The sequence below is a fragment of the Cicer arietinum genome, chromosome 2 (genome assembly GCF_000331145.2).
Source record: "Cicer arietinum cultivar CDC Frontier isolate Library 1 chromosome 2, Cicar.CDCFrontier_v2.0, whole genome shotgun sequence".
Lineage (NCBI taxonomy): Eukaryota > Viridiplantae > Streptophyta > Magnoliopsida > Fabales > Fabaceae > Cicer > Cicer arietinum.
Window position 1 is genome coordinate 31,406,120 of NC_021161.2, and position 14,594 is coordinate 31,420,713.

The 14,594-nt window shown below is 29.3% G+C and overlaps 3 protein-coding genes across 3 annotated transcripts in view; 2 read left to right on the forward strand and 1 right to left on the reverse strand.

Annotated features, from left to right (window-relative positions):
* LOC101506733 (putative pumilio homolog 7, chloroplastic) overlaps positions 1–1,188 on the forward strand; it is a 4,104-nt gene extending 2,916 nt beyond the window's left edge. Inside the window, exons 4-6 of the mRNA XM_073365085.1 lie at positions 1–58; positions 415–670; positions 776–1,188. The exon at positions 1–58 is cut by the window's left edge and continues 7 nt beyond it. Coding sequence (XP_073221186.1) covers positions 1–58; positions 415–670; positions 776–880 — 419 coding nt within the window. The 3' untranslated portion in view covers positions 881–1,188. The remainder of the gene's footprint in view (positions 59–414; positions 671–775) is intronic.
* A 2,833-nt stretch (positions 1,189–4,021) lies between these two features.
* LOC101505987 (annexin D1) lies at positions 4,022–7,577 on the reverse strand. Its single transcript, NM_001364835.1, has 5 exons — positions 7,364–7,577; positions 6,654–6,799; positions 6,074–6,292; positions 4,917–5,129; positions 4,022–4,577 (listed from the first exon to the last, which is right to left on the reverse strand). Exons 1-5 carry the CDS (start codon positions 7,437–7,439, stop codon positions 4,281–4,283), a joined length of 951 nt encoding a protein of 316 aa, NP_001351764.1. The 5' UTR covers positions 7,440–7,577; the 3' UTR covers positions 4,022–4,280.
* Position 7,578: 1 nt separating this feature from the next.
* On the forward strand, positions 7,579–14,235 carry LOC101508343 (uncharacterized). The gene is made up of 2 exons (XM_004516125.1): positions 7,579–7,649; positions 13,818–14,235. The coding sequence occupies exons 1-2, from the start codon at positions 7,579–7,581 to the stop codon at positions 14,233–14,235; spliced, it is 489 nt and encodes a 162-aa protein (XP_004516182.1).
* Positions 14,236–14,594: the final 359 nt, after the last annotated feature.

Sequence of the window (14,594 nt, forward strand, 5' to 3'; positions counted from 1 at the left end):
ATAAGCTGGTTAAAGAAGTATGCAAAAATGGCTTCTTTCTTGCTCAAGATGCATATGGGTAATTATCTTTTTTCGTTTGTGTTCACAACAAAGGAAGTTTAATATAGCAGTGATTAGTGATATTCCAAATTGATAATATTGTTTCACCTTTGATACTTATTGATGTTAGTTTAGTGATAATGCCAATCGTTTTTAAAAAATGGATTAGAGAGTTTCAATTTGGTAGATCAGTTGAAGTTGAGGTTCAAATTTTCAACTTTTTTGACAACAATAGACTTTGTAGATGCATGATTTCAATAAAGCTTGCCAAAATATTGTAAATTATATAGCAACTCATTTTAAAAGTATGCAAATAGTTATAATCTTTATATTGTATCACATAAAGATAACACTTCCAACCATTGTTTTTTCCAGAAATTATGTTGTGCAGTTTATCATAGAGATGCAGTATCCAAGTGCCATAGTTAAATTGACTAATCAGTTCAAAGGAAACTATGTAAGCCTCTCCATGCAAAAGTTTAGTAGCCATGTGGTTGAAAAGTGCCTCACATATATTGCGGAGACTAGAGCAAGGATAGTTCAAGAATTGCTCTCTGTTTCTCATTTTGAGCAGATGCTCCAAGACCCATATGCCAACTATGTTGTTCAAAAAGCTCTCGAACTAACCACAGTATGAACTATTTTTCGTTTTTGTACTCCTTAAAAAGTGATCAATTTATGAGAAAGTTGTGTTAATTTTAATTTTAAATTGATTGAATAACTTGTTTTCTGATAGGGATCTGTGCATGCATCTCTGGTTGAAGCTGTTAAAGCCCACAAAATCTTGCGTACCAGCCCATATTGCAAGAGGATTTTCTCAAAAGGCCTTCTTAAAAAGTGAAGTTTAACGAATTCTCATTACTTTATTGGAAGAATATATTTGTTGTTGTTCTTTATATCTAATCTCCTAATTAGACTTCATTTGTGTTTTAGTTGTAACTTTTAGCTAGTTTATGTTGTATGTACGTTTATGTGTGTTTTTTTTAATTTTATTTTGTATTATTCAGTTTGATGTATTGTGTGTGATACATCCTGAAGTATGAAACTTTGTAGATTGTGTACATTCTCCTGGATGTTCTGCTTGCAGAAACATTCTGTATGGATAATGTATGTTCGAATTCTAGATAATAATAATTGGGAGATTTATTACTTTTTTGTCCTATATGTAATTTCTTTTTTTAAATTTAATAACATGTAGTAGGAGTTGTTTAGAGAAAGTAATTGGAGTGTATATTTCAAATTTTTACAAATAAATGAATGATTTACTCAAAAAACATTTTACATCCAAATGATGTTGATAGTTTGTTTCGTATAGGTTAAAACAAAAGTAATTTTGATATAAGTAATTTAAGTTTTAAAAGCTTGACTATTACAACTTTTTTTTACATTTAAAAAAAAAATCACTTTATGCATTACTATACATATATCAAATAGTACTCCAATTTATACGTAAAATCAACATTACTTAAATAATTTTCATAATAAAAATTTGAAGTTAATTCATATCCAACAAAAACGAAATGATGGTTTAAGATATTAACCTAAAAAGACAATTACGAGTACAATTTAAATTGACTTAAGAATAGTTCAAATGAATTTATAATATTTTACAAATGAGAATTATAATAAAAACCAAAGTCAATAATTCAAATCAATAATATTTGACACGAGAATCAGAAAATTAAGTTTACATAATTCCACAATCGTAACACTTTAATTGAAAAAAAATCTTTTACATCATGTTACTACTATAAATTAAAATTTTACATGCTTGATTTAAAATAGTAAACGATTCTCATTAAATACAACAAAATATTTATAGATTTCATAAAATAATTTGAAATCAGACAAGTCAAATTCACAAAAAAAAATTTAATTGAAATATTGATAATATATCATTTAAAAATAATAGTGTACCATTCTCAAATTTAATTAGAGTCAAATATTTATAGATTATATACAAAAATTTCCAAGTACACATAACAAAAATATAATATTAGAAAAATATTTGGAATGATTACATTTAAAATTTGTTAGGTATGATTTATTCCAAAAATTATATGAATCTTATTATTATTCCTCTCAACCAAATATTATCTTAGAATTCCAAACATATAAGAGAAATTATACTTAAAGGAGTTAAAATTTCTCCATCATTCATGTGAATTAGTACATCGTTGTATTTATTAAAAATTACTACACCACTATAAAGAGTAATAAAGACTCATGAAATTTTTATCACATTCACATGTAACTCATCAATACCACAAATAATAATCTCTACTATATCAATTATCATAACCACAACAATGGTTATACTAGATTAGCATGAATCATTCACTTCAAGGAATATAGTTCAAAATATCATGTGGTCTTTCACATTTTTAATCAATAATTTCTCTTTTGTTCAATAAGAATTTGTAATCAATCTTTTAAAATATCCTTGAAAATATTTTTCTCAATTTTGCTATATCAAGAATATATTTTAGTGACACATAAATATACGTATTTTCTATTATTTTCCTTTCTTTTAAATCAATCACAAGATTAATAGATTTTATATATTTCAACCATGGTCTAAATGTGTTATTTTTCAGGAACTCAACCGCAAATCTTTTGTATTTGATAAATCTTTTGCTACTTCAAGAACATAATCAAGGGACATACATAACTTTCTCTTAATTTTCTTTGTTCCAAATTATAGTAAGATCAAATAGATCTTATTTGTTACAATCATGGGTATAAAGGTTTATTTCTTCAACCCTTGCAATCTTTCAAGATTCTTCGTTCTTAAATTCTTTTGGAATTTATCATATATAACATAATTATACAAATAAAAAATTAATAAGAAACAAAATTATAAGAAGAATATAGTAATAATGATATAGTTAATTCACAATGAAAACATTCCGTATAAATATATATATATGAGTGTGCTTATGTGTAAATAGTTGTTAAAAGCATCTACAACGGTGAACTCAATATGAGTTCTTTAGATGCGGTCCACTGTGCCACATCATCTTGAAGCAATTCACTCATTTTCTACTCCAACGGTGAACTCAACATGATTCAAGTTCTACTATGCCACGTCACCTTAAATCAACTCATTCATTTTTTACAGTTTAACTTTTAAAAAATCATATTATATTCCATTACTTTAATTTATACATTAATATTTAATTTTATTATAACTTAAAATATTAATTTAAATGGAAAAATAAATAAAAAAGTACTTTAATAAAATCTTTAATAAACTTCTGTAACAAAATTGTGAAGAAAAAGTATGAGTAACAAATTGTTTCTATTAATGAGTTAACAATCGTAATTAAAGAAGAAAAAAAGGCTAACGGTGGTATATTAACTAAAAAAAAGCTAATGGTTACAAAATTATTATTATTTAATAAATTAAAAAGAAGTTAACGGCTATAAATTAATAAAAAATGATAAATTTATTATTAGTAATAAATTAATAAAAGGTAGCGGTTATAATTATATTATTATTAAATTGTGAAAGTAGATAGAAAAAAAAAATAAAATAAAATAACTGCTATGAAGCACCGTTCCTTCCTGACAGTACCGTGATGACACATTGGCACAACTCCAACAGTGAACCTACAAAAAACTGAAAGTTAAGTAATTACACACTGATGGACGAACTCATTTTCACTCCCATTGTAGATGCTCTAAGTGGCTGACCTTTTACAACGCTTTATAAGAGGAAGCAATGTTATACGTTATATTAGACAACACTTACATTTAAAAAATATTGTTTTAGGTTACATTAGACGGTGCTTACATTTAAAACTCACTCTTATAAGTTACATTAAATAGCAATCTTTTTTTAAAAAAAAAGTTATCCATACCTTTGATAGTGTTGAAATAAATGGTGCTTGTAAATACTATCTAATGCTTAAAAAAGTGTTGTCTTTTCGGTGTAGTGATTGGTAACAAATCCGTTTAGGAAACAAATGCTAACCCCAACACAACCATATATTGTCTATATAAATATATATTTAACATAGAAAAGTAACCATAGGGTCGCTATCGTAATTCATAAAAGCTAATCACTAATACATTCCATGATTAGTTATTCAAAGTTTGATTAACACTCAATCAAATTCTAAACGCTTCCAAAATCATATAATAAAACATAGGAAAGACAAACATGCTGAAAACACAACTTGTAAAAGCACATATATAAGTACCTCTCTCAAAAGAGAAAACACACACAAGCATTTATCTCAAGCATCATCATGTCCTAAAATTGCCAAAAGCATTTTCTCATAGTCACCAGTGGTGTCCTTGACAATGGCACGATCAAGAGGGACACTGTTCCTCCTTTGATACTCATCTGCTATAATTTTCAAATCAATCTCAGCTCTTGTTGCCACCACTCTTGTAAGAGCTCCTTCATCTGTTCCTCGCTTGTTGATAGACAGACGAACTACCTTCTCAAAGTACCTCTCGGGACGAGTCAAGCACTTGACAGTCGATCTTAGTAAAGACAGGAACTCATCTGTTGGTTCAGCTTTCAGGTCCTAGCACATTGGTTCACAAATTAATATCGTTACTCTAATCAGTTTTCATGAACAAGAAAAACATGCTGGTAGCTCAACTGGTTTGAGTTAAGGGTTAAAGGAGTCGGAGGAGTTAAAAGACTGGATTTTAAATGCCGATGAAGAAGAAAATACTAACATAATAACTAATAAACTAAAATTGGCTGATAAAACAAAGACTCCAAAGGTGTTGGGCACACAATTCAAATGCACGAGGTATCTTTTTGACATATTTAAGAAGCCACAAAAGTGTGTTGAAAGAAGGAAATTAGGACACATGTAGGGATTTGAATGCAATATGAGAACAACTAGTATACTAACCTTGTTGATATCGTTTCCAAATACATCCTTGTAGTGATTCAAAGTAGCATTAACTTGGGCTTTGCTCCTTGTGGCAAAAATCCTGATGAGATCATCGTCATTGTAAGCCTTATTTGAAATTTTCTCGTGCAATATTTTTGCCTCAGCTTTTGCTAGAGTCAAGTTGACTTCATCTCCCTCATATCGATATGAACTAACCAGAGGTAATAGGAGCTAGACAAACAAAAACAAGCAAAATTTGACATTTTGAGTGACACAAAAAACTAAAATCACAAATATAGCTCTAAATTATTCATTATCTCAATACAAATTAAAACTTTAGTTCAAGTTTATCAAAGTATGATCCTGCATTTGGTCAAAATTGTTGCTGACAGAAGGAAGGGCTAAAAAACATGTAATTGGAATATAACCATAAAAAAACATAGAGAGCAAATCACAAGTCAATTTAGAGACATAACAAATCGAACCTCATTAGTTCTGTGCAATCAACAATGCCTGTTATAAAATTTATATCACTAACACACATTGATCTTATTCTAAAGCACAATCCTCTAAAATACCATTAAGTAATTGATAAAAGGGAAATTATGGTCGTAGCAATTATTCCAATTAGAGAAGGAATAGGTCTCCTTAGAAAAGGGGAAAGACTAGAATTTTTGCTGAATAATTTCTTAACTGTTCATTTCGTGATTTTTGTTACAAATACAAACCCCATTAACTGCTGATCGACAATTAGAATGAGACAGTTTTCCTCAATCCTTTTTAACTAAAAAAACTGCGAAGTAACTGCTAAATAAAACTGGAAAATAATACACTTATTTAATATTTAATATAGTCCGTGCAGGGGATGTCATGTTACGTTTAGTCCTGCCTTCAGCAACAGAAGGTCCAACATAAGGCCTATTTGTATCAGTAATCTAATTGACCAAAAATTGATCAGAACATTGCACATGATCAGGTAAAAAACAAAAGAACAAGAACTATTACTATTTAATGTCAATATACAACTTAGCTCCTATTTCCTAACCATGTCTTTTATACAGAAATCAATCTTGAGAGCCCATATTCATTGATGCCATTTACAAGCCAAGATCTGATATGTGGAATAATAGTCATAAATGTTTGCTTATAACAGGTTGATGCTCAGGAATCAGTACCTTACGGAAGTCAGCGGTTGTGTGATGAGCAACATCTTCCTCAAGAGATTTCTTATGAAGAGCATGATAAGCCTTCCTTGCAGCAAACAATTGATCAGAAGATCTAGTGCAAGCTATTTCCACCAGAACCTGATTGCTTGATGTCCATCTTTTAGTTGCTTCGTTTGCCAAAAAAGCATCACGCTCAGCAGTTTCAAGTGTCCATAGATGAACCAGCCTCTGATAAGGAGAAAATTAAAAATGCATATCAATTTCATGCAGCCCAAAAAAAAAAAAAGAAGATACGCACACAATATTATTCCTGTTTTAGAACAGTTTTTATTACTATAACTTTTCATTAATAAAACATTTTGGCCACCTATGTAGCACCAATACTCCAGATTGAAGATATGTCTGGTGTCACAAGAGGACAATATCTGCCACCAACCCAGACACATTTGATCACATTCAATCAATTATATTTTATCAAATTATTACTAGTTCCTACGTGTCAATATCATAACAGGTGTTTATGTCAATGTTTCATACTCGCGTATGAAAATAAAAATGAAAGAAATAAAAACTCTATCCCTTAACATACCTCAAAGTCACTGGTAAGCTCCTTATTCAAGGCCTTAAGAAGATCTTCTCCATAAGTCTCAGCATAAGTTTCTCGGATAATCTTCCTTTGACTAGCATTCCGATGACCCAAGATCGATACAATCAGTCCTTCATTGGTTCCCCAACCTATACAATCAATAATCAAAATAAGATTAATTGGAAAGTCAACCCAAATCAATTCCATTGGAACCAGAAACATGTTCTGCTCTGAAACGAAACATAACACCCGACCCTCAAACAAAAATACAAAAACAGTACATCAACATGATGATTTTCAAAATAACAAGGTAAATCATAATAATTGAATAAATTGAACTACAATATTCTGACAACAAAAGAAATGAAAACAGCGAATCATAATCTTTGCAGTTTGCAGTAACTGCGTTAAGAAGTTACTGATCTCAATTGTTCTATCTATATCAAATGGCAGAGATTATTTAAAACTAAATAGTGAATATGTAAATCTGAGTCGTCTGATCTTTAATCAACAATCAACGATCGAGATGTGTGATGCAGTTAAAGTAGTGAATCCGGACCATTGCAAAAATGCACAGATCGAACCATCAAATGACTAACAAAGGAAGTAAAATAAAAATACGGTACTAAATAATATGCTTAAAAAAACTAAGTTACATGGATCATCCTATTAAATACAGATCTTGAAAGATGAATTTAAAAATAGAGACTAACCTGAAAAGGCTTTGCGGAGCTGTTCACAGTCATCGGCAACAGGGGGAATAGGGTGAGGGACACTCAGAGTCGACATTGTTATTTTCTCACTTACAGACACTCTTTGCTGTACTGATCAAAACAATACTCTTTGGTCTGTTTTATCATGTGAGAAAAATGGGAAACGCATCATAAAGGGGACAGCATAATCGTGCATAGGTGTTGCTAAAGTCAAAATGGGTGTCCCACTCCCAAACCACGTTGGCATGTTACTATATGGGCATTTTGTCGATTCGCCACGTCACGTGTTATCCTGATTTATCGGCTAATAAATTAAATAACCGAAACAAAAAAAAAAAAGAAAGATCTCAATCATATTGTATGGGTCATTGTTTCTATAAACCGCTGCACACGTGGTCTACAATCTACACTAATTTTTTATACAAATTGCAACACGTAAAAAAATATATAAGTAATTTAGTTAAAAATATGGTTAAATTTAAATTTAAATTAAAACAAAAAAAACTTAATTCTACGATACATTTTATTACAATTTTTATTAATTACATTGTTCATAAAATATTTAACTTTTTAAGATTTAATTCCTCAATGCAATGCTCATGCGAGAGATGAAGGGACTAGTTGCTAAGTGTGGGCAGTCCATTGGTGGTTTAGAACCATGTCGGCAAGAATATTGTGCCTAATAATAGAGTTTTTATTTGAGTCATAATTAATAATAGAAGTATAACTTTCATGATAGCCGATTATAATGTGAATATTTTATTTTCCTATAATTTACTGTTTATCTGGCAATACCGATAAGTTATTTTACCTTTTAATGAATTAGTTTATAAGTTTGTTTGATTAAATTTGTAGTTTATTTTGCAATATTATTTTATATTTTTTCATTTTTTACTTTTTGTTAGTTTTATTATTTTTTCTGTTTCGTAAAATAAACTCACTATCCGCTCACTTACGTCCAACTACTGACACGTTCAGGCTAACTTATATTTCCCCGTTGCGTTAAAAAATTCTGCCAAAAAATATTTAAAATTAAATAACTATGTTGTACTCAAAAAATAATATGTACTTTTACGTTATTTTGTTTTTACAAAATCTAAATTTATTAAACATTTTCATTTTAGTTTGTTAATTTTCAGTTATAAACTATTTGTTATGTGCTATCTTGATGAGATTATTGATGAGATTCTAAAATGATATCTCTTTACAGGTAAAATTGATTCTATAATGGAGTAAAAAAAAAATAATTAATTTTGGTTGAAAACGTAATTTTCGTAAGTGATGATTTGTCTGTCTTATTTTGGATACGTAGAGCTCTAGATGGTAGATTGAAGTGATCTTTAATTCGTTAGAAAGTCTAAAGAATTATCTATAATTTATCTTTTAGATTCAAGATCAAATTCAACTTCTATAATCGTCAAAAACGGGCTGGAAGTTTGCCACAAAGTTGTGGTATTTTTATTGTTTTATGGGGTTCATTAGAATAATAACTAAATAAAATAAATAACCATAAAGGGTTGCTAAAAAAATGTCATTGGTTTTCCTTTGATTGTTTTGTAACTACTTTCTAATTAAAACTAGACAAGACAATTATTAAAAAAGTTATTGTAGCTACAAGGATTAATGTAAGTTTAGTGTGATTTTTCTTTCTCATGCCAAACAACCATGACTCCTATTTATATGTGCCTCGCATTCACATATGTAAAAAACTTAGATTTTGATGAAATAAAATATTTCTCTTTGATAATTGTGAGTGAGATTTTATCCTCTTTGAGTTCTTGGATTTAACATATTTGAATTTTATCAATGACTTCTTTATCACTATGACGATTCGTCTTGACTTATCAATCATCTTGATTGTGACGACTTCTTTTACCATCTCTTTTCTCAAATCCACGTTTTATTAATTCTATTTATTCTATTTTCTCATATTTTTATCCATTTATATTTGAGTTGTCCACTATCAACTAATTTTTCAAATATCAACTAGTTTATAGCTTAATTTTATTAAATAGAGCCTTAGTATAAATCATCAATTGAATCTTTCAACTATTCTCAATCCAACTGTTTAGTCCATCTATCAATTTTCGCATTAGGATATCTGTCTATTTTTTATTGTTTAATTCTTAAACCATGATTTTAAATTGGAGTTATGATCGCAGATAAGGTCACTAAGATTATAGACGTTGTCAATATTGTGATGCATACATAACCACAACCAAAATATGCAGATAAGGTCACTAAAATTGCGGACGTTGTCGCTATTGTGATGCATACATAACAACAATCAAAATATTACGGTTGTATCATGTGATGTGGTACGTAATTTAAAACTCCACCTTAAACTAAAAAAATATAAATCAATATATAATGTAGGATTAAATAAGTTTTTGGTTCTTATAAATATGCAATATTTTATTTTTAGTTCTTCTAAAATTTTTCTTCAAATAATAGTCCCTCAAATATTTTTTGTCATAATTTTGGTGCTTTTAAATCAAATCATGTCTATCGTTTGAATTATTGAATATTTTTTGCATGTATATTTAAAATATTATAAGAATTTTTCTCACAAAAATTTAGATTTTTCTAATAGCGGATGAATTAAATAAAATTTTGTAAATTTTTAGCACTTCAAAATTCATATTTAATTAATCTTTTGTTAAACAGTTCTAAATTTTTGTAGAAGAGATTCCTATAATGTTCTAAACATGTCTGCAAAAAGTCATTCAAAAATTAGAATGATACACATGAGTTGCATAAAAAATAGGGACCAAAACTGTTAATTGTAAATATTTAAGGGACCATTGTTTTTAGAACAAAATTTAGAGGGACTACAAATGAAATGTTATATTTATAGGGACTAAAAATTTATTGAATCCTATAATGTATAATATCAAGCAATTTAGTTCATCAACTAAATGAGTAAAAACAATAAACACATAAAATCAATAAACCAACTAAAATAGTACATCAACCATTCTTTAGTATTTTTGTTAAGGTAAACATCGATCTGCATATCTCACCTTTCTATTTGAAACCTTAGTTTTCTTAGAACCAAATTGGTTTGAAGAACAATGACTCTTAATTGTTTTGATGATAACATAACTTATATTGTGGGAACAATTTATTGTGCTAGTAATTTATTTAAGTGTGCAGACTCTTGTCATGAGAATTAAACGTTTTTATGTTGCATCCTTCGATGAATAAACAAGCTAAACAAAGCCATTGTAGCAATAATCTATTACATCTGGTTAAGTATAAATGATTCTTGAAAGTTCATTCTCAACGCACCTTTACTGAATCTTCTAATACAAGTCCACTCTGATAATTATGCGTATAATAATCATGGCATATTGTTTGACCTCTGATAAAGTCAAGACTTTGAATAAAGTCAACACTTTGATAAAGTTAACACTCTAGTTAAAGTCAACGCTTTGATGAGTAGTATATGCTCCAACTAGCTCTACTCATCATAAAAGACTTATTCTCTGACTGTAGAAGCATGTAGCATCCTCTGATAGTGTTATCATGCCTTTTTCGTCAAGATATGTTGAATCAATTATGAAGAAATATTTGGACAAACGTTTAATGTTGATTCATAATCTTTGAAGATTTGTTACGAGCTATTAATTCACACATTTATTCATGCAATTATAGAAATGCTTAAAAGCCCTAATGGACTAATTGATACTCTATAAAAGGATTTGTGATCGTCACTAAGAAAACAATAACAAAAAACAAGAAAAAAAAAGATAAGCATTTCTTCATTACAAACAGTTGAACAACTCTTGTATTAGCTCTAGATGCTAAGAAACCTTAGAAATCTTCTGATAAAAAAAATATGTGTAAACACTCTTGTGTGAGAATCAGTTCCAAGCCTAATCTAAACACTTTGTAACTTGGTCCAGTAGCGGCTACTGTCATCAACAATATGACCATACTAATCTAGAAGGTTGAGAAATCTTGAACATAGTCAATTGATTAGAAGGTGTTCAATGAACATGTAATTATATTTGGTGAGTGGTGGATTAAATCGTTTTGTGTGAAGGGACTGGACGTAGCTACCTTGTTGGTAGTGAGTGAACTAGGATAAATTGACTTGTGCTTCTTCCCTTATCTCTCTTTATCTATTTATTTACTCATTCCTATTTTCAGCATAACAATTTTTAAATTAAGTTTTTGAAACAAAATACAATTTAAATCACCCTTTCTTATATTTTTCTCTCTACAAGTTCAACGAACTTTTCTAGGTTGCATAACTTTTTTTGATTTATTGATTTATTGATATTTCTTTTTCCATACTAGTTTAAGCAAAATTTAATTGGTTGATTTATTCATTTACATTATGTCTGGGCACTAGCAGTAGTTTTAATCATGCGTGAATATGAAATAGTAGTTGGTAGTGTATTGTAGTTGAGGTACTAAATTGTAGTTTTTCTTGATACTTTAGAGCCTATATATAATTGTTTTCATAGTCTACTGACTAAATAATAAAAAATTGTCAAATTGACAAACATCAAAACATGAAAGTTTACAAAGCCACTAAATAGATGGATTGAGTTATAGTTTAGGGAACTAATCATATTTTAATAGTTTAAGGACCAATATGAAGAGAGAGCTATAGTTCAGGATCAAATTGATGATTTATTCCTACAATTTATGAGTCATCTTAGTTTTGTTTCCTCTATTTTTTTTTTATAATCCCTACAATTTCATAAATAAATAAAAAAATCGTTAATAAGTTTTTACTGATATAGTACGTGTTGACTGTATCCTTAGAGAACATAGTGATAGAGGGAACACATATATTTTCATACTATTTCACAATTGAATGTTGCTAAATCTAGTCCTCCCCTTACAGAGATATTTTGTCTCAATACAATCGATGACTTAATCCATTATTTCAATAATAGCATATAAGTATTATTTACAATGTCTCTTGGCTTTGAGTATTCTTCTCTAGCCTCTCTAGGTTGTCACCATTAGAACCTTTTTTCAATATTCTGTAAGCCTGCCATTGAGATTCATAGGTGTTGTGTTACCTCTTTAGGAACCTGTTAGGGGTGAGAATTTTTTTTTTTCTCCACTATTGGGCTAATTTACATCAGTTCTAGTTTGTGTCTAAATGGTTACACATTTTGTTTCTGGGAAGATGTTACATATGAAGTCCTATATCAATTTAAGTGTATGAAAACACTTTGAATGATTTACATCAATTCTAAATAACTCTCTATTGAGAGGAATTTTCATTCATACTTTTTGTTTGATGTGTGCTTGGCTTTTTTAGCATTCTTTCTTTAACACATTGCTTTTTTTTTTCTTTCATTCTCTCTCCCACACTCGATTGATTGAATAAGTTCTTTTTAAATAGAGAGAAGAAGTGTTAGTTAAAAATGTTACTGTTGGAGATCTTCAATCACCATTCAAGGCATATAACTCTTTAAAATGTATCCACATATATCTTAATGATTGATTATGTGCATCTTCAATTTAAGAGGGCACATCTCAAAGAATGTTACAGTCAGAGGATGTCACAAAGACTTTCCGACAATTAACAGATTCAAGATACTGACTAGATGATAAACATATTTATCTTATTTAGGGCCTTGACTATTTAGAGCATTGACTAGATGATAAAACATATTCAGATGATAAACATATTCAGAGCGATTACTTCCATCCGAGCATTGAATAACTTGATGTTGTGTTTTTGACATAGCATTGACTTTCTATCATAGTTAGATGATATAAAGCTTGTCACAGTTATCAGAGATAGACAATCATTTTTCTTGACATACTTATCAAAGGCAGACAACCATTTTGCGTGACATACTTATTATCGACATACAATTGTAACACCCTTTTTTTTAATTAATTAATTTAAAATCATTAGTTTTGTTTATCCTTTTATTAATTTAGTGTGACGATAGTAAGATAATTATTCTTTGAATGTTTAATTATTTGATAAAGTATTTTCATATTAAATAATTTATTATTGGGATTTTTATTATTGACTAATTAAAACTCGTAGAAATATTTGTCTTAGAGTGAACAATGACCAAGCCAATTTTGACTAAGTCAAATTAATCACTCACACTACTAATTTTATAATTATATTTTATAAAATTTAATTTATATTGTGTCCATTCAAATGTGTAACTAGTAAGAATAAATACATGAATGCCAATTAATTCTTAACGGTTGGTCATTGAATGGCATTATTCCAATTTAATTCCTTATTCATGTGTGCAATTAAACTCAATGAAGAGAATTATTCATTCTCTCTGATCAGCTTTATGCCTCCTTTATTAGTCACATACACCTCTCCTTCTTAGGACACGATTAAACTTACAGTAGAGGAAAATAAGTCATAATCACTCACACGCATTACCAACACTACATTCATCTCAAATATTTTCTAAGCCACTCAAACAACCATCCTTACATTCCCTAGCTTTTTGATCGGAGTGAGAGTGACGCCTACTACTGGAGTTGGTAGGGCATTGAAGTCTAAAAAGCTTACTCCGAAGTTTATTGGACCATATCAAATTCTTCGACGTGTGGGTCCAGTGGCGTATCAAATTGCTTTACCACCGAATTTAGCTAATTTACATGATGTGTTCCATGTATCACAATTGAGGAAGTACATTGCAGATCCATCCCATATTATTGCGCCAGATGATATTCAATTGAAGGAGAATTTTACCTTCGAGGTCCCACCGATAAGCATCGCTGACAGAACTACCAAACATTTGAGGGGAAAGGAAATTCCGTTGGTTAAGGTGATTTGGAACCAGACAACTGGGGATGCTACTTGGGAGTTGGAAGAGAAGATAAGAGAGCTTTACCCATACCTTTTAGAGACCTCTTAGTTTCGAGGACGAAACTATTTTAAGGGGGTAAGTATTGTAACACCCTTTTTTTTAATTAATTAATTTAAAATCATTAGTTTTGTTTATCCTTTTATTAATTTAGTGTGACGATAGTAAGATAATTATTCTTTGAATGTTTAATTATTTGATAAAGTATTTTCATATTAAATAATTTATTATTGGGATTTTTATTATTGACTAATTAAAACTCGTAGAAATATTTGTCTTAGAGTGAACAATGACCAAGCCAATTTTGACTAAGTCAAATTTAATCACTCACACTACTATTTTTATAATTATATTTTATAAAATTTAATTTATATTGTGTCCATTCAAATGTGTAACTAGCAAGAATAAAT

Coding starts and splice junctions, on each gene's coding strand:
- LOC101505987 (NM_001364835.1), bottom strand. CDS start 7,439: ATGTCGACTCTGAGTGTCCCTCACCCTATTCCCCCTGTTGCCGATGAC. Junction 6,293..6,653: donor AGCTTACCAGTGACTTTGAG/GTATGTTAAGGG, acceptor TCTCCTTATCAG/AGGCTGGTTCATCTATGGAC. Junction 5,130..6,073: donor CAACCGCTGACTTCCGTAAG/GTACTGATTCCT, acceptor TTGTTTGTCTAG/CTCCTATTACCTCTGGTTAG.
- LOC101508343 (XM_004516125.1), top strand. CDS start 7,579: ATGGGTGTCCCACTCCCAAACCACGTTGGCATGTTACTATATGGGCAT. Junction 7,650..13,817: donor GTCGATTCGCCACGTCACGT/GTTATCCTGATT, acceptor TACATTCCCTAG/CTTTTTGATCGGAGTGAGAG.